This window comes from Manis pentadactyla, chromosome 1, assembly GCF_030020395.1.
Source record: "Manis pentadactyla isolate mManPen7 chromosome 1, mManPen7.hap1, whole genome shotgun sequence".
Lineage (NCBI taxonomy): Eukaryota > Metazoa > Chordata > Mammalia > Pholidota > Manidae > Manis > Manis pentadactyla.
In genome coordinates, this window is record NC_080019.1 from 10,817,239 (window position 1) to 10,841,041 (window position 23,803).

A 23,803-nucleotide genomic window follows, 5' to 3' on the forward strand; every position below is an offset into this window, starting at 1 on the left:
TATTCTATCCTTTGAAATCCTTCCTGAGAACCCATGGGTATGGATCCTTTGGCCAACGCAAGTGTTGTTGCTATTTCTCAAATGCATTGAGACTCTGACACTGTTCAACCCTAGCTTGCTCTTTGGATCAAGTTGAACACTCTTAGACTGCAACCTACTCTGCTGAATTGTCTGCTAGGAATTGTAGCACATCAGAGAAAACAATTTCAGCGACAGTGGATGCCCTCAGTCAATGAGTAAGTACAGAACACAGAAGGATGCCGGCTTTTGAAAAATTAACAAACGGTGGTACCTTGTGTCATGGGAACCTACCACTTTGTCATTTTCATTGGGATCTGTGATTCCTCTGGGGTCTTTACTTGAAGGTTTCTATAATAAAGAAATTTTGTTGTGTCAGGGACCACACCAGATGTCACCCATAGACATACACACACATGAGAACATGCACACAGACCACCTCTTCTTGATCCATGAAAAATCTAAGACCGTTTGTAAATTGCTATGGGATGGGGATGGGAAACACTCCTGCTTAAGTATTATCAGGAGCCATTTTTTCTTGTAAACCTTGCTGTGAATCTCTCCAGCAATATGTTTTTATAAGAGATTTCCAAACATTTTCCAAGAGTTAGGAATTTCTTTAAAAAATATCACTATTGAAATCCCAGTCAAACTGGTTTATAAAAATGGACTGTATTGGTTGAAGGGGCACAGGAAGATAAGCTCTTTTGGCTCTACCCTGACCATCCAGAACATTCTGAGACCCTTTTGTGTGATGGGAAGATTATGTGGAACACAAACCGACAATAATCTGAATCACACCCTTCTAGTCATTCATATGAAGCATTCTGAGAATTGCTGGTTTTCAGACGTATAGTTGAGAATCTTGGTAATTTCAGCACCCAGTTCTGAATAAGGGGTGCTCTATAGTGTGATACACGTGCAGATGCAGAGATGCTAGCAATTCGGGTGCTCCTGGAGATCCTGAACTCTCTCTTTTACTCAGTCTCAAATCCAGGTGTGGGCTAATATGGCTCATTTGTTTCTCTCTCAGCACTGTTGATCAGGGAATACATCTCTGCAGTCATGGAAAACCCTCAGGCTGACCGAGGCCTGGCTGGAAGCCATCCCTGGGTTCAGACCCCTGGGACTAAGGCCAGGTCTAGGGTGAAGTGAGTGAGGCATTCATCTAAGCATCATTTAAGGGGCAAACAACTCAGTGATCCTGATAAATAACATATCAATTCATTATTCTAAAAAATAAAAACTAATCCCCAAGAATTTGTGGTGACAATGTCACTATTTTTAACAAAGGCCGTGTCTGACCGTGCCCTTGCACGACTCACCGGACCCTCACCCTCAACCCAGCCCTGCTGAGAGGGGGGAAGTGTCTCAAATCAGAGAACTATGTTGCATTATTGGACTTTTTCAAGGAACCAACGAATGGTTCAGTGGCATCAAAGTTATTATCGAAATGGACACAGATTAGCACAACCCACACAAAGGAGGCAGGCGACTGTACCAGCGTGATGTCATGCGGACTTGAAAAACTAGTTGGAAGTCTCTCCAAGCACTCTGAAGGTTTTTGCTAGTGAAGAGAGATACTATTAACCTACAATTAATATTCAAGCAAGTATGGATATTCCCCAAGCCCATAAAATAAAATTTCCAGCCATCTCTGGAAAACAGTTCTAGGAAATATACAAATATTGAAACACATGGACACAATATTCTTCACTATGAATCCCTGGGATTCCCTTGGAATGGATGGGTCTAAGAGCTCATCCATAAAGCTTCTAAAGCAAATATACTTATAAGAAGAATGGGAGTTTCTGTTTATGTTATGATATGAATGGCACAAGGCAAGTGTGTTAGCTTCCAAATCTTTATATCTTTAATTGTCTGAATGCCTGAAATTCCACAATCAGCCACATCTCTTTGGACTCTGAAGATCTTTCAGATTTTCGCAATTTACTATTGTAATAAAATATGCTTGGCTAAGGTTACCCTCTTTAAAGTGTTCTCTGTTCATCCACGTCGGATGTTAATAAAATGCAAGTAGGAAAGTAACCACACCAGCACAGGAGGCATAGTAACACGTATTCAGTGCTATTTGCATATTGTGCCCAACACTGTGCCTAAGTACATTTACATCCAGTTTCTTATTTAAACCTCAAGTCAAATATACAAGATTGATATTAGCCTCTTGTGGTCTCGTATCACCAAAGCTCAGTGTAAGCTTAAAAGAGTTATTGCATAATATTTTCCATCCGTTTGAGTGGACAATTGAGACTCGTTTTTATCATCATGGGGTCACCACTGACCTAAGAAAAGGTACAAATGGGAAAAGATGATCAACCATCATATAACCAAAGAAAGATTAACTATCCATCCCTACATACTCAGGTGAATTCAGTAGAAACATTTCTGCTATTAATGTCATATATCTGTTCTTGGGGAAAAGTTGGGGGTATTTTCTGCAATATTGTGCAGTAAATGAAATTACTCCATGCACAGGGGGCAAGGAGACTTGTCCCATGAGACATGGCAAGTTGGGGCAAAGCACTGAAAACCTCTGGAGCTGTGTAACCAGACCACCACTACCCAAATAAATCTACATTTAAAAATACTAGAACCATGATATTTCCATTGGCATTTGCACCTAACAATGGTTGGTTGATACTTAGCCTCAACATCTAAGATGTATATTCATTCCCTCCTTCAAGACTTATGTCCTCCTGGGCAGTTTGCCTGGGACAGTCCTATCAAGAATGCTTTCTCCAACACTTCATGTCCTTTCAGAGGGAATGCCTTTGTAGTTTCCTATCTGCAAGCCCAGTTTTTTCAGTGAGCTGAATGCATTGGAAATCACAGCTGCTGTAGAGGGCACTAAACAAACCACTACTTGCAGGAATTTCTGCACTATTGTCAGCTTTTTATTAGGTCCTCAGACATTGCTAAGGCTATAATTTTAATATACATTTTCCCCTAGTGTAAAATATACACAAAGAAATGCACAAGTATTCAGTGTACAGGTAGATGAATTTTCATGAGTATATCCATGCGTGTAACCAACTCCCGCATAGATCAAAAAATAAAATTTTATCTCCCATTCTGAAGATGTTCCCTTCTGCGTGGTAACTGCTACTCTGACTTCTAACACCAGAGATTAGCTTGGCTAGTGCTTTACACATAAAGTGAGTTGTACAGCTCACTTTCAGATTTGGCATCTTGCTTAACGCTACATTTGGGACATTTATGCATGTTGCTGTAGAGATCAGTAGTCCACTTACTATTCTTTGTAGTGTTTCGATGGATGTATATATAGCAATTTGTGCATCCCTTCTAACTGATTTGTATGGTTTCCACATTTTGCAAGCAATACTGTTGGAACGATGTTGTAAATGTTTTCCAGTGCACACATATTACACGTTTTTTGTTGGGTGTATTCATATGACAGAAATTGCTGGGTCATGAGGCATGTGTACGATCAGTTTTAATAAATAGTGATGATTTTCCCTAATGGCTGTCCCATTTAAACATTCATTAACTGTGTATGAGAGTTTTCACTGCGAGTATCCCCACTAGTAATTTGTATCATTGCTCATTATTTATTTTGAATCATTTAACAGAGAGATACAATACAGTTAAAAAATGCACACAGAACAGATTGATGACTTAATGAACCATTTAAGGTAAAAAATCTTTAAATTATGGCTTTGGTTAGGAAATAAAACTGCCACCTGCTTATTTCCCCACTCTCCAAATTGGCCACATTCTTGGCTGAAAATAATGCCTCTTTCTTGCTGTCATTAAACCTTTACTCCCAAATATTTATCTTTCAACAGTATAGTTTAATCTTGCACATTTTTTTATTTTAATTTTTTATGAGAAAAGATATATATTTTTTTGTCCAAGTTGCAGTTTGAGTTAATTTTGCCTAAGATTCAAGGAATGGTTATTTTTAATTTTTATAAGAAAAGATACATATATTTTTGTCTCTATTGCGGTTTGAGTTAATTTTGTCTATGATTTGAAGCTCATCTTTGCACATATGGATATTTAGTTGTTTTATCATCATTTTGAAAAGACTATTCTTTCTCCACTAAATTGTCTTTGCATTTTTGTAAAACTTAATTGGCCATAACTATGGGGTTTATATACCTTCATTTATTTAGGTCTTTTAAACTTTTTCTCAGCAATGTATTACCATTTTCCATGAATAGTTCTGGTTCATATTTTGTTAGTTTTATTCCTAAATATTTCACATTTTGGGTGCTATTTCAAATTATATTCTGTATCATATCCACACTGTTGCTAGTATATGGGAATATAATTAGTTTTTGTTTATTGTTCTTGTATCCTGTATCTTCACTAAGTTCATTTACATGTTTTATAAAAAATCCTGCTTACATTTTGATAAGGATTGTTTTGAATCTATAGATCCGTTTGGGGAGAATTGAAAATCCAAAATTTGTGAATCTTCTGACTTCATAAACATGTATTTCACACCATTTCTGTTGTCCTTTTTAAATTTTTCTCATCAGTGTTTTAGTTTCCTGTGTATAGGCCTTGGATCTTTTGACAGGTATTATCCCTAAGCATGTCATCAAGTAAAATGGTTAGCATAAATGGTAGTGTTGCTTTTTTTCCTGATAGAAGAGGAAAAGCATTTAGTTTCTTTATCTGTCAATCATATTAACTGTAAGTTTTTGGATAGATACTTCTGTCAGGTTCAGAAAATTCCCTTCTATTCCTAGTTTGTTGAATTTTATCAGAAATAGGTATGTTTTTTTCAAGGTTTTTTTTCAATCTATTGAGATGATCTTACGATTTTTCTCTTTTAGTGTGATAATACAGTGAATTAGCTTAATTGACTTCTTTCAATGTTAAATTTGCATGGGATAAACCCCACGTGGTCACAATGCATTATACTTTTTATGTATTGTAAGATTCAATTGACTAAAGTTTAATCATAATTTATGCATGTATATTTATTAGAAGTATTGGCAAATAGTTTTCTTTGTTGTAATGATTTAACATTACATGGGTAGGGAACAGAGGAATATTGTACTCATAAAATGAGTCAGACATATCTGTTTGCTCCCAGCTTATGGGAGAGTTACTATAGAATTGGTTTTGGTATTATTTGATCATTAAATGTTTGGTAGAATTCACCAAGAAGGCTATGTGGACTTAGTGTTTTCTTTGTGGAAATGCTTTTACTACAAATTCAGTTTCTTTATTAGATACAGGGCTATTCAAGGTAACCATTTCTTCATAAGTAAGCTTTGGTGATTTGTAACTTTCAAAAGGTTTCCTATTGTATGATACTGTTAAATATATATATTTAAATAATGTTTTCTTCATATTCTTCAATTGTATATTTCATAAATATATAATCTCCTGTGATGTTACCTTTCTGATTCCTGAAAGTCTGTGCCGACTCTCTTACCTTTTCTGATCAGTCTGGCTAGAGATTTATAATACTTATTAATCTCTTTTAAAGAACAGCTTTAGCTCTCACTGATGTTCTCAGTTATTTTTTTCTTTTCTATTTCACCAGTGATCAGTTGAATTATTTTTTTCCTGCCCTCTGCTTATACTTAGTTTCATTTGCTCTCCTTTTTCTAGTTTCTTAAAGTAAAAGCTGAAGTCACTGCTCAGATACATTTCTTTTTCCTAACATAAGCATTTAGAGCTGTACATTTTTTTTTGATTACCGATTTCACTGTTCCCACAAATCTTTTTATGTTATTTCATTTCCTTTTAGTATAAAATACTTTCTATTTTTTCCTTTGACTCATGATTTCCTTGGAGTTTGTTATCTAATTTCCAATTGGGAATTTTCCCAATAGCTTTCTGTTACCGAGTTCTAATAGAATTTTATTTTTGAGAACAAATTTTGTAAGACCCTAATTCTTTTAAGTTTATTAAGACTTGGTTTATGTTTCAGAATATATTTTATGTTTGTAAATTTTTCCAATAGTACACAAGTCAGTATTTATTGAACTAATATATTATATTCTGTTATGAAATAGTGTCTTGGTTTACTTGAGTCCTGCTATCCTCTCCTTCCCCACATGTAGATCGAAGGCCTCATTGGTGTGGAATCGTGTTAAACTGTTCTGCGTCTCTGACCTCACTTAGCTTAAGGCTTAGTTCCACTTCAAACACATGTTACTTTTTTAATTGATGGATTAATTATTGCAAATGAAAATTTCTTACATGTAGGGGATGAATATCAGGTAAGATTGGTTCAGTCCTTGTCTGCTGCTCATCACCGAAGTATGATTTATTCTCTATTCCCTGTGTATCTCTAGGCGGGCTGTCAAGAAGGAAATTGAATAGGGACACAAGCTATGAGATAAGCCTGTTGTTAATGTTAAATCACCTAGAAGATTTTCAAAAGGCTGATATTCAGGTTATTCCTTATAACAATTAAGTTTGAGGGAAGAACCAAAATTAGTACTTTTTGGAAAAATCCACTGTGATTCCAGTGTGCAACAAAGTTTGACAACCATTGGGTAAGCATTTGGATGAGACCAAAGTATGTAAAAGTTTGATTTACTGCTTCTCTCACTTGGTCTTCAGCAAGAGGCTTATACTCCTCCCCCATCAAGCACCATCTATGGCCACAAAACTTGTACAGTCTTAGTAATGGTCCTCTTAAACACAGAAAATACAGACATACCTCTGAACTTGCTTCAACTTAATACATTTTTGGTAACGAATTAATAATATGATAACCCCAACACCTATAATAACCAGGACAAGCACAACAACCAGGATGGAAATATCTGCAACATTAAAATACATGAGGTTCAGCCAGGACATTAATTTTAGGACAGTGGAATATTAACACTTAACTGTTACAATCCTGCTTCTCCCTTCCTTAAAGGGCTTTAATATCCCTGCCCCCTAATTATTTTATATAAAACGAAAGACCAAAACAGTATACAAATTATCTTCTGTGTTAACAATTGACACTCCACCCAAGATTCCTTTATGGTTAAGGGAACCATTACCAGCAGAAAAAGTTTTGATTGTCAATTTTTTACTGACTATAAAAAGGTCTTATGTTACGGAGTCATAGAAGAACTAACCCAAATTTAACTTCAAGATGATTCATTAATTCTAAAGAGCTATTTATTAAATTTAAATTTTGTATTTAAGTATGCAAAATTATAAAAAGCCCATACAAATCCATATGGAAACACAACGTATATGTAGTGGACTGAGAAAATAAAAAAACTTTCTCCCTGGCTAGGCTTTTGCTATATGCAAGACACTATATTCGAGAATACTCACTGGTAACATTTAAGGTTTCTTCCAAGCCCATGGGTACCTGCTCTTCCTCACATTGGCACTCAAGGTCATGGCCATCCACCTGGAAGGGCAATTCATCATATAATTTTGTTAAATGACTGACGTAAGCTGTGTTGCGCACCTCACTGGCTTAGTGTTAGTTCTACATCAAACACACACATACACACTCACACACACATACACCTTTTATTTATTAACTGAACTGCATACAAAAATCGATGTTATTAGCAAAAAAAATAATACAATTACCGTTGAAGATGGCTTTTGAACAAAAGAATGGTTCTAACAAACTCAAAACCAAGTAAACACGACAGCTTGATTCATCTTTCAAGAGGGCATCAATACTATTAAATGAACAGCCCCTGCTAGAGCTGGACAGATCACAGCCGAAAAGCAGGCTGTAACTAGGCTTAGTAATAATGCGATAATATTAATATGAGAAAAAAGTGATGTTCAGTTCATCAAAGAGTTCTATGTAATACATATGCTCCTGTGTTTAAGCTCAGTTTTTCCTTTCACTGAACAGTGATGTGACCCAGTCTCCATCTGTAAAAGGGGGCACAGGAAGAGTACTCACCTTTTAAGGTTGTCATAAAGACTTTAAAATGTAGCATAAATGTAAAGTACTTGAAAGAGTACTTGACACATTCAACTTTATATAGTGTTACTGATTCACTGGGCTTAGGAAAGATGTTACACATAAATGTAAACTGCTAGTATTGAATGGTGTTGAGTAAAAAAATCATTTTTTGTTGTTTTCTCAAAAGCTTTAGGCTAGTGTTGACATACTACAAGTGACATCATAGTAAATCCAACTTTATGTTTGAAATTCATATGTATATAAATTACTGAGTTTCTGGATTACCCAGTGAGTGATAAAATGTATACTTGCAATGTTGGCAATATCTATGTATAATACCTGGTTGGAATATTTATATCAATTTTAGTGATACTACATGAAAAAATGAATCCCAAATGTTTATTTGATTTAAAAATCACCATTTTCCCCTTCCCCCCCAAATCACACACACATACACATATTGGTAAATAAGTGACTGGTAAGATATTAATGTAAAAAGGAACCAAATCTTACAGCATTTTCATTGCACTGAAAGGAGCAATTGGTTGAATTGTAGATCTTTTCCACATTCACACATTCACCATTGCTGCACACCTAGAAATGAAGTAACCAACATGAATTAGAATGGCTTGCTTTTAGAATTTACATGATTTTTCAATTGTGAAAAACCACATGTAGAATCTTCTGTGGAAGAAGAAATCCTCAGTGAATATTCAATGGACATTTGAAATTAATTTACTGTACTACAAAAATACTTACATATAAATTCATTAATTATTAAAATGTCTATGCCCTTATTAATTCTTCAAATGTTAACCTATCAATGAGTCTACACTTTTGTCTGTAATAATTCTATGATTTCTATCAGGTTTTCTTTTGGCTTGATAAGGATCTACGCTTATTTTATCACAGTTGCTGGCTGGGCATTTTGTTAATATCAATTAATCTTATTTATGCTTGGTACCTTTGTTTTAAATTGTGCTTGTCATTTCTGTAAATTTTATGACCAAAATTATTGTTTTTTTTGTTGCTTATGGTTATTGCCTGGTTTTTCTTAGCCCATTTGCTTAATTTTTAACTGTTTTTTTAAATTCCATAAAAAGAGCACTTGTCTAGAAATAATTTTCCAACTGTACTGAGGCATAATTGAAAAATAAAAATTGTACATATTTAAAGTGTATTTTGTGATAATTGTTTTACATTGTGAAATGATTATCACAACAACCTAATTAACATATCCATCACCTCAAATACTTTTACGTGTGTGTGTATGTGTGGTGAGAACACTTAAAATCTACTCTCTCAGCAAATTCCAAGTATATATTACAGTATTATTAATGATAGTCACTAAGCTCTATATTAGATCTCCAGAACATACCCATCTTATAACAAAGTTTGTACCTTTGATATTAACATCATCTCCATTTCCCTCACCTCTCATCCCCTAACAACTATCGTTCAATGCTTTTCTTTTTCTTAAATGACTCTGACTTTTAGAGTCAATATATAAGTGAGATCATACAGTATTTGTCTTTCTGTGTCTGACTTATCAGCATAAATAAAATGCCCAGCAAGTTCATCTGTGTTGTCACAAAGACAGTATTTCCTTGTTTTTTAAAGGCTAAATAATACACATTATATATTGTATATATTAGATTCCATTATATATATGTGATACATGACATATGATATATATCGTGTATCATACATATATCACAATATACATATATATCAAAAAATATATATAACATTGAGTTGTTTTAGTTACTTATAACTTTTATATATTAACCCTTTATAAGATATATGGTTTACAAATATTTTCTTCCTTTCATAGGTTGCCTATCATTCTGTTGATTGTTTTCTTTGCTGTGAAGAAATGTTTTAATTTCATTTGGTCCCATTTATTTATGTTTGCTTCTTTGCCTGTGCTTTTGGTGTGACAAAACAAAAAAATCATTGCAAAGACCAATGTCAAGGAGATTTTTTCCTTATGTTTTCTTCCAGGTATTTTACTGTTTTATACCTTACATTTAAGTCTTTAATCCATTTTGAGTCAATTTTGTCCATGGTGTAAGAAAAGGGCCCAATTTCCTTATTTGGCATGTGTATATCCAGTATTCTCAACACTGTTATTTAAGAGACTATCTTTTCTTCATTGTGTATTCTTGGTGCCCTTGTCAAAGATTAGTTGACTATATATATATATGAGTTTATTTCTGTCTGCTCCATTGGTCTATATGTCTATTTTTTAATGCCAACACCATATTGTTTTGTTTACTATTGCTTTGTAACATAGCTTGAAATAAGGAAGTGTGAGGCCTCCATCCTTGTTCTTTTTAGCTCAAGATTGCTTTGGCTATTCTCGATCTTTTTTGGACCATACAAATTTTAGGGTTGTTTTTCCCATTTTTGCAAAGAATATCATTGGGATTTTGGTAAGAATTACATTGAATATGTAGATCACTTTGGGTAGTTTGGATTTTGTAACAATATTAATTCTTTCAGTTCATGAACACAGGATATCTTTCAATTTATTTGTGTCCTCTGCAATTTCTTTCATCAAAGTCATAATTTTTATTGTGTGGCTCTTTCATGTTTTGGTTAATTGATTACTAAGTATTTTATTATTTTTGATACTATTGTATATGGAGTTATTTATTTATTTATTTTTGGGTAGTTTGCTTATAGTGTACAGAAACAGAACTGATTTTTGTGTGCTTATTTTCTATCATACAACTTTTCTGAATTAATTTATTAGTTGTAAAAAATTCTTTTGAAGGTCTTTTGGGTTTTCTATGTATAAAATTATATCATCTGCAAACAGTCACTATTTACTTCTTCCTTTCTGAGCTGATGTCTTTTATTTCCGTTTCTTGACTAGTCGCTCTGATTAGGACTTCTAGTACAATGTCGAAAAAAATGGTGAGAATTGGTACACTTTTCTTGTTACTGATCTTGGAAGAAAAGCTTTCAGTCTCTCACCACTGAGTATGATGTTAGCTGTGGGTTCGTCATACATGGCTTTATTCTGTTAAGTTACATTCCTTTCATACCTATTTTGTTGAGAGTTTTTGTTAAGATTTGTTTTGTGGCCACAATATGATCTATCCTAGAGAATATTACAAGTGCACTTGAGAAGAATGTATATTCAGCTGTCATTGGATAGAATATTCTGTACATATCTATTTAGTATATAGGTTATTCAAGCCTGCTGTTTCCTTTTTGGATTTTCTGTTTAGATGGTGAAATAGAGTATTAGAGTTTCATACTATTAGTGTAGTGTTGTATTTTTCCTTTCTGCTTAATTGATATATGCTTTATGCATGTATGTTTTGTAAGCTCCTATCTGGATGTCAACATTCCCATAAAGGCATTTTCCCATGGATGGCTGCAATATTATTGTTGCTGTTGGACAATGTGAGTAGGGCACCTCCTATTCTATTATCTTGCTGATGTTACTCCATGAAAATTCTTCTTTGCCACCAATTAAAGATGATCTTAAATTTTTAAATAGGGAAATTTTAGTTCATTCATATTTATTGTGATAAGTGTGACAATTCAGCTTCTTTCATTTTGTTATGTGATTTCTAATGTTAGATATTTTAACTTACCGTTTTTATATTTATCACATTTTCTGCAACTACCTTTGTCTAAGTTGAAAGCTATATGTTGTTTTGTTAACATTGATTCAGTTTAAATTAAAATATTTGAATCCAAGGCATTCTGTCATTTTCAAGACTTGAAATACAGGTCTCTATTAAATTATAATTCTTTTTTGTACATTCTGTATTTTTATCTTCCAATTTATTTCCCAAGCACATTATATGAATGACACTAATTTCTGTGTGTGGTGATACAGAGAAGGAGAGGAAGCCATATCACAGAGAGAAACTATTCAATTTCAACAGAGTTGATTTGTTATAAAGTATTATTACATGCTTTCCTTTTATTGTTGTGCTTACAAACCTTGATGAACTGGCTATTGTTTTCATTATACATTCTAAAATGTTTCTCTTAGAATGATAAACCCTCTCCAATCTGGCCACATTACACCTGATCAGCTTCATTTTTTTGGAACATCCCAAAGTTCCAGTCACACTGAAATGGTCAGTTACTTGTGACAGACAATTTGCATATTATATGGGCATGTCTTTCTGAAAAGTTTATTTTCTCATTTTCTGTGCATTAAATATATTGTTTATCAAATCAACGCTGAAATATCACTCTTTTAATGGAATTATAAGATACCATTCCATGTTCTTTAAGTGAGGTCAGCTGCTCTTCCTTCGGACTCAGACACACATGGGCCACAACACTATGAAAGCACTTGTGTTGGATTATAACAACATATTTAACCTAGTCCATCAAATTCTCAAGTACAGTCATCTTTACGTCATCTGTGCCCAGCATGGTGACTGGCATCATACTATGTCCCAGTAAATATGGCTGAATGAATAAAATAAAGTGACTTCATAGTTAAATTCATTTAAAAAATGATGTCTACAATTTCATTAGATGTCTATCTTTAATAATTATGTACATCTGTAACCTTCACATGTCATTTTGTATAACAAAGATTAGGCAAAATGAATATTTATTATGGTGTTAGTGCTACTTCGCTCAATTAAAAAAAAAGCCTGCCAATTTTTTTCTGTTTTCCCATATATAGGCCCTCTGGAACCAATTATAGAATTTAATAATGTTTCAACGTGGCGGAACCAAAAGTTTTAATAAAACAAAGGGCTTTCACCTTACCATTCCATCTCCACATTTTGTTCCAGGAGCAACCAGGCCAAAATCTTTAGAATTGTGGTATAAAGACAAGGTTTTGCATTCAGTAGTGTCATTTTGCTTTGGAGCCGTCTTAAAATGAAAAGTTTTTCTTCTCCAAGGAGAGGGGAGTGTTGCCCTCTGGGGCAGTGTATCTTTCCACATTTGGTGTCTCTGAAGGAGAGGGAGAGTATTCTCAAAATTAGGACAAAGAAATAGAACTTCAGAGACTAGGCTGGCAGTAAAGAGGCCTGATCACCTTTTTCTAGACCCGGGCTTGTCAGCAGGCTGCAGAGGAGCCAGTAGAGGGAAGGTAAAATGTAGAGGAAGTAGAGAAGGACAAAATCCTGACCCTGGGAACGGAGATGAGTAGGTAAAAAAGCAAAATGATCATATTTCTTCATGATAACTCTGTGATTCTCACAAATCAATATTAGCTCAAGTTTACAGAATAATATCTCTTAACAGTAATTTGAATTAGCCTAACTTTAATCAGGACATTAAGATTCCTTTCCTGTTCTTTCTCGCACAGAGCCCATCAGTTGATTTTTCACAACATACCTAGGAGGTTGCTATTATTTTCACCCCCATTGTGTAGGTTAGGCAGCAAGTGGAGTAAGGGAAGTTAGGTGACTGCCCATTTTCACCTAGTATTCAGGAGCAAAGTTGACTTGACTGCAGGGATTTTGTTAATGATGGTTTCCCTCGAAATCCTGTTTTGTGGCACTCACAGCCATGCCGAATGTCAGTCACAAACCTGGAAGTATGGCTCAGTTCATGCTTTTCAAAGTCAAATTTAGAGTCTAATTCCTCCATTCTTTCTTCCAATTTCAACTTTCACCTTTCTTTTCCTAACTTCACTTCTTTTTCTTTCAGCTTTTTGCTCCTTTTCTACTTATTTTCCCCCTCCTCTTATTTGCTCTGTTCTCCCTTTTTCGTAGCTTCTCTACCTATTTCCTTTCCTAAGAATCTTCCATCTTCCCCATTTTCCTCTTTATATTCCATGACCTTTAGCTGATAAATACAGTACATAAATGCCATTTAACACTATCTGGGATGCGTTCCATCTCCTTTGCTGCTTCGTTCTCATCCTACTCTCCTCAACAGGAAGAGGTTAGCAGCTGTCAGAACAAGCGATAGTCTGATGTTGCAAAACACTCTCACAAGGCACTTACTTCTCTTCACAAGGAATCCATCTGCTTTCCTTGTTTTTGCAGTATCCAGACTTATTTCCCCTTGTATTCATCTTGTAGCAGATCTCAGGACCATCTTTTGCCTCTGGAACCCAAAATGGGATGATAAAAGTAAAACAATGAGAACATGAATATTACGAATCAGAAAACACCTTATTTTTCTAATGTAATTAACATTTCAGTATCACGTAGTGGTGAAGCAGAATGGGATTGTTTTTTAAACTATCTTGTTGTCTCAGGAGGATATTTTAGGAAGAAGTATGGATATAAAAAAGTAATACATGTACCTTAACCTACATACTAAGTTAGTCAATTAATATTAGAGGTAATATCTATAAATATTGAAGGAAATACCCAGAGATATTTGTAATATCTTGAAAGGAAATATCTTGGAAGAATGCTACAAATGGCATTATCTTCCATTTTGGCCCCAAATTCCTACAGGATAATAACAAGACTAATGGTGACTCTATCAACCATTCATTACAATTGGCTCTCACCATCATCAAACAATTCAGAGCACTGGCCATCCCAGGTGGGACATTTCCCCATGAAGCAATAGCCTTCTGCATTCTTGCAAGGAAATCCATTTACTTGGAATTGGTCTTTAGGGCAGCCAGAAGAGTGGCCAGTACACAGTTCAGGGAAGTCACATTCATCATGTGCCGGTCTGCATATGGACTGCTTCTTTCATCTGTTGAAGAAAAGCAAACAGACTGATCTTGGACACAGGCAGAATTCAGTAAGAGGAAGGGTGACCTACTCAATTTATCTAAAAAAGGTTAAGAATGGATCATGACTTCCTTCTCCATTCCATTGAGTATTACCATTCATAAATGCCTTGGCTTTTACGTGATTTTAGGAATGACAAGACTGTGTTTTTGAAATTCAGTATTAGAAGACTGTTGGGTAGAGTTGGAATGGACATGAAATGGAGAAATGAGCAAGTGCTCTGTTCGCCTTGTCTTCTTCATCCCTGGCTCCAGGTCATTCCTTCCTTCTGCCCTCCACCCTCTGACAACTGGAACGCTTGCTTATCTATGATGAGGAGTCTCCACTCCCAAGAACTTAGATCTTTCCAGATGAAGTAGAGAAATACTCCAGCTTTCATTGCTGACATTCTCTCATTCAGCCATTCCATATGCATCTAATTGTGATGCATCTCTGAGTTTTAGAGAGATTTGATGAAGAGTAAGACATGTTTCCTTTCCTTTGTGAGTTCACCATCTCATAGGATGAAAGAAGTGTCCATAAACCCTTGGACAGAACCATTTGGATTTCCAGTTATCTTTCCTAGGAATGTATTTCCACGTACTAGGCACTATCACGTTCCAATTCCAGGGTAATCCTTTTTCCTTTTTCCACTGTTGGGATGTCAGTTTTCCTCTTAACTGAGGTTAAATAGGTTAGTAATGATTTACAAAGGAACGCGAATAATGTTAGTCATATACTTTCATTCCCAAAAGACCAAGCCCTGCTTACCTGCTTCCCTACATCCCAGACCACAGCACTGCTCAGTGCTTGGAAGTCAGAGCATCTCAGAAGAGACTGGACTAGGCACAAGGAAGCCTAGCCCTAACCTGGGACTAGTGGTGTAGGGTTGTTCAGTGATAAGGACAACTCTTTGGTCCTACTTAACACTTAAACTGAAAACAGAGAAACGCAGTCCTAGCAAAGGATCTTACCTGACAAGATTCACAGCACTCTCCTTCTGTACAAGTAAATCCTGGCTTCAGCATACACATGTTTGCATCACAGCAAGGATTAGTGCATTCCTGGAAATTACAAAATATTAAGCATCAGAAATTGGTCTGTAGTTTGGCTCCTGTTTGAAGAGTTAATTTGTTATGATTCTGCATGACTCAGCATTACTTGTCTTCCAAAGTTAAAGCCAAATACATGGTCCTTGGCTCTGATCTGTACACAAAGATGGTTGCTTGAAACTGGTATTTAGGACTTTTACTTTGCTTCCTCCCCTGTGGCTGTTCAGCACTTCACAGCAAATGAATTCTCACTGGCAACATGCAAAGTCCAGTTCGCAACCTTCTAGTCCCCTGAAGACTTCTATTCTCTGGGAAGGTCTGCTTGCCTTTCTATACTAAAGGTTCAATGTGAGAAAACGCAACTTCTGAAGGTCTGACTTTACATTTTTCTCAAGATGCTAAGTATTTCAGATAGACCTTTTTGTTTAATAATCATTAAATAATAACAGCAGGTTGAACATTTAAGGCCTATCTGCTCAAACAGATTTAAAATTGCCAAAAAAACTGTCTGCATCCTGTCCTGTAAGGTACTTCATGTGTTAGAATGAAACTATAGAACCATCCCAAAGAATGCACACGGGCAAAAGCATCAATTTCAAGAGTTAATAACCTCTTCACATTTAAGCTGGAACATTTGAAAACTAGATGTGGTGGCCTCTGGACGTGCCATCGTCCCCTTTCTGATCATGGACTCTCGACCCTGCCGGCCTGTTAGACGTTCATTGAATGGTGCAGCGTCTAGAATGTTGATCCCAGAAGTGTTCACCGAGGACCAGGAGCATCAACACAGCCTTGCAGGTTGGAGAGAATGAAGGGTTGCAGCCCACTCCATGACCCACGAGTCAGAATCCCCAGGTGATTTTCTATACTTGATAATTTGAGAAGTAGTCTGGATTCATACCTATAGGATGAGCTCTTAAGAGAAATAGCTTCTATGTTGGAGAAAAACAGATTAAGAATTACTCTAAAATTTGCCTCAAAGGCTTATTCTAAATGTTCCAGAGACCAAGACTGCAATAAAAATGTGAAAGGTTAGAAAGTTTCTGCACAATTAAGACAGACTTTTCTAATAACATGAACTGCCTACATGGGACATAGGCTAGCCTCATAAAGCTAACTGGGAGGAATTCTGTAGAACAGATTCCTTCTGTGATTTGAGAATAGATTTAATGACACCTATGGGTCCTTCTTGCAAGAAGAGCCAATTAGTATGTGAACCAGGCAAATGTGGTACTGTGGACCTTGAGCAAGATGACTGATTACACATGATTCCTGACTTTGCAAGAAGCCTTGCAATGAGGCTGCACCAAATAAGGGAAATAAAATCACAGTTTATAAAGCTTTACATGGAATGCCATAGTTGACTAATGGTTACATCCCCACTTAGATTCTAGCTGACCAAAAACATTCCAATTTAGCAATAGCATTATCTGCAAATACCTGAGCAGGGCCACAATCACACTCTTCTCCTTCATCCAACTTCTTGTTTCCACAATATGGGGAATCACTTAACTCGTCAGAAAATGGAACATTGAACATGCATGTTGGCTTATAGTCCTTCAGGTGCTGCAAGTACTGGTCTCTATTGCATTCACTGAATTTTAGTGCAGGAATGCTAGAGATAAGATGGGTTCAGAATAAAGAGTAATCATATCAATGCACAGTGGTAGAACAGCTGTGAGAGTTTTCTCAAGAATTTAGAAAGAATGAATATAAATGCTGAACTCCTAAAGTCCATTTGCTTCTCCTAATTTGGCCTCACTGTTCTGGCAAAGTAGAAACTGACCTCTTAATTACAGCAAATATCTCATTGAAACACAGCCAACACAGGCTATTTTAATGAAAATACTCTGACTATATATCCTCTAGAAATTTCTGAAGCCCACCATTTAGACTGATTGTCTATCCTTGCTGCTCCTGTATCACTTTTTATTGGTTCCTCTTGAAATAATCTATGTATTTGTTTATCAGCATTCAATGTTACCAGTTGCTCCGTGCAGGCTCTGTACTATGCTCAATTTTCTTTTAATAAGCACCAGTTAACACAGTGCTTGGTACAGAATAGTTCTCTATGAACATTTGTTGAAAAAAACTATTTATTGAATGATATCTTCACATGTCCTAGAAATGCAATATACTTCTAAAAAAAAAGTTTAAAATATAAAAAAACCTGAAATTTGCCTCCCTTCCATCTTCCTTTTGTTCTGACTCCTTTTCCATTGTTACTGACACAATGACTGGATACAGATGGACTTTAAGAGTTTTGAAAACACTGCATTGGGATAGTGAGACCCTGAAAAAAATATTACTGGTTATGTCGATAATGATGTAACATTAGGTATCAGTTACTGAGTTCTTACTCTATGCCAGTCACTGTGCTTGGGCTTTAGTTATTTTACTTTACTTAGTCAATATACATAGGTGTGTCTCTCTCTCTATATATACACTGATCATCAACAAACACCCCTTACTATATGCAGTGCACTATGTATACCTCTGCGAAGGAGTTTAAAGAAGGTAAGGCTTAGGACCTGACAGCAAGTAATTCACAGTGGGATGGGGAATGCCAGACATTCTTTCCTTCTGTAACTATTTATGGAGTTCCTACTATGTATCTGGGGCTTTTCTGATTAGTGGTGGTATAGCAACCAACAAACAGACAAAATCCTCTGACCTCATGAAGTTTATAATGTATTGGGGGAATAAAATAATATACAAGCTACCTTTGTGGAACACAGACTTTATTGGATAGTGATTAGTGGTAAGGAGGATAAAAAAAAAAAAGGAAAGGGGGAGCAGATAATGCCGGGGTATGTGGATGACAGGACAGAATGGAAAAACTGGGTCAGCTGGCTGGGGAAGGCTTTGCTGAGAGTGACATTGGAGTAAAAATCTGAGAGAGGAAATTATAGCATATAACAATGCCGATGAAACAATGCATAAAGGATGTAAGGATGTCTTCCTCTCTATAGCACCTTGATGTGATTATTAATTGATCATTGTGTACTTTTTCAATATGTTCAGGTGGGGTTTTAGAAATTCTGTCATCATGTCACTAGGAGAAACACTATGAACTGATAAGATTTATCCCCAAAAGCAAACTTCTTACCATGCCTGATTTTGGAATAGACCTTGTGGAGAACATTAGGAAAATTTCCACATAATCACAATATATCCCTACAATATGGAGTTTTCATCAAAAGTCATTTCTGAAATATTTAAATGTATTCTCTGTACTGTTTGAGCCTCACCTTCCATCACTACTCATCGTGCATTTTTCCCAAGTACAAACACACAGATATTCATTGTGCTTCATCCCAAGGTTATGCCCCAGCTGATGTGCCAGTCTGCTTGCAATTACATTTAGGTCAGGTAAAAGATCCTGATGCCAAGAAGATGTGCATTAGGCATGTCTATAAGAGAGCAGTGTACTACCTAGTGCTTTGAGCTAGTAGTTGAGGCCTGTGTCTGGTTAACTAGCACTCATCTGAGAGGCCGTGGACTTAGTTCCTTCCCTCTCCTGCCCCTCGGTTTCTTTAATTATACAGTGAGGTTGCATAAATGACCTTTTAGATGTCTCTGACTCTAGCGTTTTTAATTCTTTTTCCTGCCACTCTTATGATCATTGATAGATTTATAGAGACTCATTCTTGCAAATAGATAAAAAATTATTAACTAACGTCCTATGCAATAAAATAAACATAATTGATTGTTTTCTATATACTGAATACTCAAAGAGGGTAAAAATATGTAAGTTTCATGTTTTCAATGTGTAGTCTCACATTGCATGACAACGCTATATGAGAAGGTCAGTGATGTAAAATCCAAGACAGAGTTGATTGTTACCTCTGTAGCTCTATTTCTTGTTTTAATCTTTATGTTAGTGACAACAAAACAATTTCTGAAGAGGGTGGGATAATAACAGGTTGCCATATAGGTAAAGTACCCCTAATTTGATAATTTTATCTTACTCAATGGATGTTTAAAATATGTCCGGGGTGTGTTATAATATCATAACTGGAGTGGTAACAGCCTATATTAGATTAGTCTGACTATTATACAAAATATATGTTATTAAAATACCATAGGCAAAGGAATAATCATAAAAAACTGTATAATAGGTCATGTAGCCATTTTAATAAATACTAGCCTTTAATTTCAAGGTCTTAACAAGACTGGGTTGAGCATAGCAACAACTAGGAAAGACATTAAAGGAAATAAACCCAAATATCGATGTTCTCAAGAACGTGTCAGATAGGGTTACTTGGACATCATTTACTAGAAGCTTAGTGACTAGAGAGAGGATCAGATAAATGAGGGGAGTCAGCAGCCTGAAGGTCTTATGTTTTCTGAAGATGAATTTCAAGGCTGTCTTAATATGCTTATTTTAAATAGTTCATGCACTTTCTTTTCAGTTCAAGAAAAATTATCCTTGCTACATCAACCATCAAGTTTTGTGTACTTTACATGTCCTTATAATTAACTATAAGATGCAAAAGGACGTTATTGTATTTGTAGGTTGATCTGTATAGGATATTCTTTCAACTCTGAATAACACTGGTTTACCTTCATTACTCATCTACAGTTTTTATAAAACATTTATTTCTCTATTTAATAAAGGAAACATGACACTTTTAACATATGTTTTTGTAGGAATATATGACAGGATGCATACATGGTCTCTTTCAATAAGACACAGACAATTATGGAAATTTAATTCAAATTTTTTGATTAAGCAATATAAATAAAACATATCCCACCTTAACAACACTGGAGGAATAATAGGGCAGGCATATACCCCCTGGATAAGAAGTTCCTTGGGTGTGTGTGTAGCGCCACTTCCCACTGTAAACAAGAAGCAAATACATTCTTCAATCTGAGGAACTAATTGAATTAGCCCAAAGATTAAACTGCAGCGAATCCCCACAAGGCTAATGCCTTTGCACATAAAAGTGCTTTTTCTTTTTTCTGAAGTTCTGGAATTGAGGATGACCTTAGTTAGTTTTAATCTCATTTTAAACCTGTGGTCTATTAGAAGCATTGACAAATCAATAAAATCTTAAATTGAAATCATAAAAAAAAAACTTTCTAAGAAAAAGGTTAGAATCTCATTTTACTTGACTTTACATTCAGCTTTGGATAAAACTACTTAAAAGACCAAAAAACATTAAATTAAAAAAGTGTTCAGAGGGGAAAATGCAACATACTGAATGGACTCAGTACCATAATTAACTAGCTGTGGTTGAAAAATCTGAGAAAAATAAAAATTAAGCCACCATAGAAACTCATAGAGGATTTGACAGCCATAATCAGACATTTAAATGAAGACTTGTTTTGTGAAAACAGAACTCTGCCTGGATTTTCTAAAAAGACAGAAATAGATGTGTGCATTAAAGGGATCCAAAACTGATATGCTTTCAAGAGTTGGACCACTTTTACGAGGGCAGTTGTGGGCTGGAAAAGCACATCTGTGGTACATCAGAGAGCATTCAAGTTCAAGAAAGTGGTCAGGCTATAGAGTACCTTTTAGTCTTTACTATTTTGATCAACGAGATATGCTCTGTTTCTTTATTATTGAAATGTTCCTGTCCTACACCTTAAAGTCTCAGGATTTGACTATGCATCTTGGAGGAACTTGGAATTCTGGTCTTCCTAGACTCTGGAGATCTTGAGGGAACACTGCCTGTTGCATCAAGTACCAGAAGAAGCACAATGTGAATTCTGACTCCACTCAGGGTCACTTAAAGCCCAAAATCACACCATGAGAATACCATATAGTGTCTCATCATTACCGGAGCTATGTGAATATAGATGGGAAGACATATAAGAAACTCAGCATATGAGAAATCCCAAATATGATGCCCCATTAGACATTTAATGCAGTTTCCCCCCATTTCCCTATTTGAAGAGACATACTATTGGTGTAAGAAGCTACTGCTCAGAGGAGAGGACATTCGCGAAGTGGAAGATTTTCCACTTATTCCCATTTCAATATTCCTAGACTAATTTATTAAGTATTTTACAACACAAGTCCAAAAAGTAGACCAAGGGGTTAATCTTGCCTACTATGAAGATTATGGTGATATGTTGCTTTTCCCCCTAAAATTTTGAGGCATACTAGTGTATGGTTATTTGAGCCCAAGCCAGATGCAATTATCCCCTTAGACAGATGTGCTGTGCGCCATCCCAGATATGAAAATAAAAAATGATATTACTTTGGAGGCGTGGTTCACTCCCATCAACCTGCCAAAGTGCTGGACTTCCAACCACAGACTGGAAACCTCACTGTTCTGAGTTCAGACTGAAAGTTAACATTTTAGATAATGCTAGAAAGTTCATTTGTATGCTGTATTTGTAGACCTTAGGCGAAAACCTGATATGATAGGAGATGAAGTAGGGTAGGTAAAGTGGGCATCACTCTTATATGTATATTAACTTTAAGGGCATCAGAACAGATGCTTAAAGACTCCATTGCTCCAAAATTGCTCTTTCGTAATTTAACACTTTGTAGGATAACAGTGCTATGTGAAACACAAAGTTGAAATTAGTTCAGCTCCATGTTTATTTATCATTTCCACATAGGCTGAGTGGTGTGCTAGGCATTTTGAATAACAAGAATTACAAAAATGGCCCCCCTTTTTCAAAGATGTGGCAGGTTCCATTTCTCAGATTATCTGCTCCTGATGCTCTTGAAGTGGTGGTCGCTGAATGGGCACACTTTGTTGAGGTTAATGTGTCCAGAGAATGAACTGCTTTCGCAGAAAGTGGAATACTGGAATGGCATAGCATGGAAGACTGAGGTGAGTTAATGTTGCATGCTGTCAGGTAGAGTAAGTGGATTCTAAAAGTGCTGGGTCTACCTAATGATATTTTCAACCATGCCCTGGAATATGAATATACCAGATTTTTCCTTTCTAGATATTAATCACTATGAAAAAGAAAGACTAATGTTTTTGTATGTTGACAGATGCTTGGCAGATACTAACTACACTTATTGGGGTGAACATTTAATAATGTAGACAATTGTCAAATCACTATGCACCTGAAACCAATATGTATTGTATATTAACTATACTTCAATGTAAAACATTTAATAAGTTCATTTGGAAGTTATCTGTATAGCTAGATAGAACATTTTGTGCCTATGTTCTCACCAAAAGTCAATTGCTTTAAAAAATATTTTGATCGTTGTACATTTATTTTGTTTTGTTTTCTAAGAATCCACCAATGTATGCAGGAAAACAGCAGTTACATACCTGAGTAACAGAGCATGATCAAAATTCTTCCTTTTTCTAAGGATCATTTCTTGCCAAGCTGAAAAACGCAATAAGGTAGTTTCTATATTTGAATCTAGTTCTATTTTATCTCCATTTGTCCACATTTCAAGGCCAACCAATGTCACATGAATGTCCAAGGTTTTATAAATCTGGAGAAATAAATTTTTTAGGAAGTCAAGTTGCAAAAGGATCCTTCATCATTACTATATTCGTTTACATTAAAAAAGGAATTTTAACATATGAGGTACATAAGCAACATGTACTGGTCTCATTTTACTAATGGTTATATTGAAGCAGAATACAAGGTGAATTGAATTATCCAGAATACTGGGTGAATTGCCACAATCAATAAAGAAACTGAGTCAACAGATGACTAAAGTTATCTGATTTCCCTTGAACTATCATAAATCTTACACACACTGAGCAGCAGAATATGTCTAAAATAAATAAGTGATGAAACTACCAGTAATGAAATTGAACTGGTAATCAAAAAACTTCCAAGAAACAAAAGTTGAAGAATAAATTACTCATAGCTGAATTCTACCAAACACTTAAAGAAGAGCTAATACCCATCCTTATTAAAGTATTCCAAAAAATAGAAGAGGAGGGAATACTTCAAACCCATTCTATGAGGCCAGCATCACTCTAATACCAAAACCAGATAAAGACACTACAGAAAAAGAAAATTATAGACCAATATCACTGATGATGAACATAGATGCAAAAATTCTCAACAACATATTAGCAAATCAAGTTCAAAAATACATCAAAAGAATCATCCATCACAACCAATTGGGATTTACTCCAGGGATACAAGGATGGTCCAATGTTTGTAAATCAATCAATATGGTATGCCACATTAATAACAACAAAAAAGGATAAATACTATATGAT

General features: G+C 35.4%; 1 protein-coding gene across 1 annotated transcript in view; it reads right to left on the reverse strand.

Annotated features, from left to right (window-relative positions):
• Positions 1-5,450: 5,450 nt before the first annotated feature.
• Positions 5,451-23,803, reverse strand: part of ADAM7 (ADAM metallopeptidase domain 7) — a 51,514-nt gene continuing 33,161 nt past the window's right edge. The window contains 13 exon segments of the mRNA XM_057500539.1: positions 5,451-6,325; positions 6,692-6,797; positions 7,309-7,387; positions 8,420-8,500; positions 12,662-12,789; positions 12,792-12,850; positions 13,852-13,954; positions 14,370-14,553; positions 15,543-15,644; positions 17,073-17,247; positions 18,884-19,014; positions 20,393-20,477; positions 22,889-23,058. Of these exon segments, the coding sequence (XP_057356522.1) occupies positions 6,202-6,325; positions 6,692-6,797; positions 7,309-7,387; positions 8,420-8,500; positions 12,662-12,789; positions 12,792-12,850; positions 13,852-13,954; positions 14,370-14,553; positions 15,543-15,644; positions 17,073-17,247; positions 18,884-19,014; positions 20,393-20,477; positions 22,889-23,058 (1,527 nt within the window). The 3' untranslated portion in view covers positions 5,451-6,201.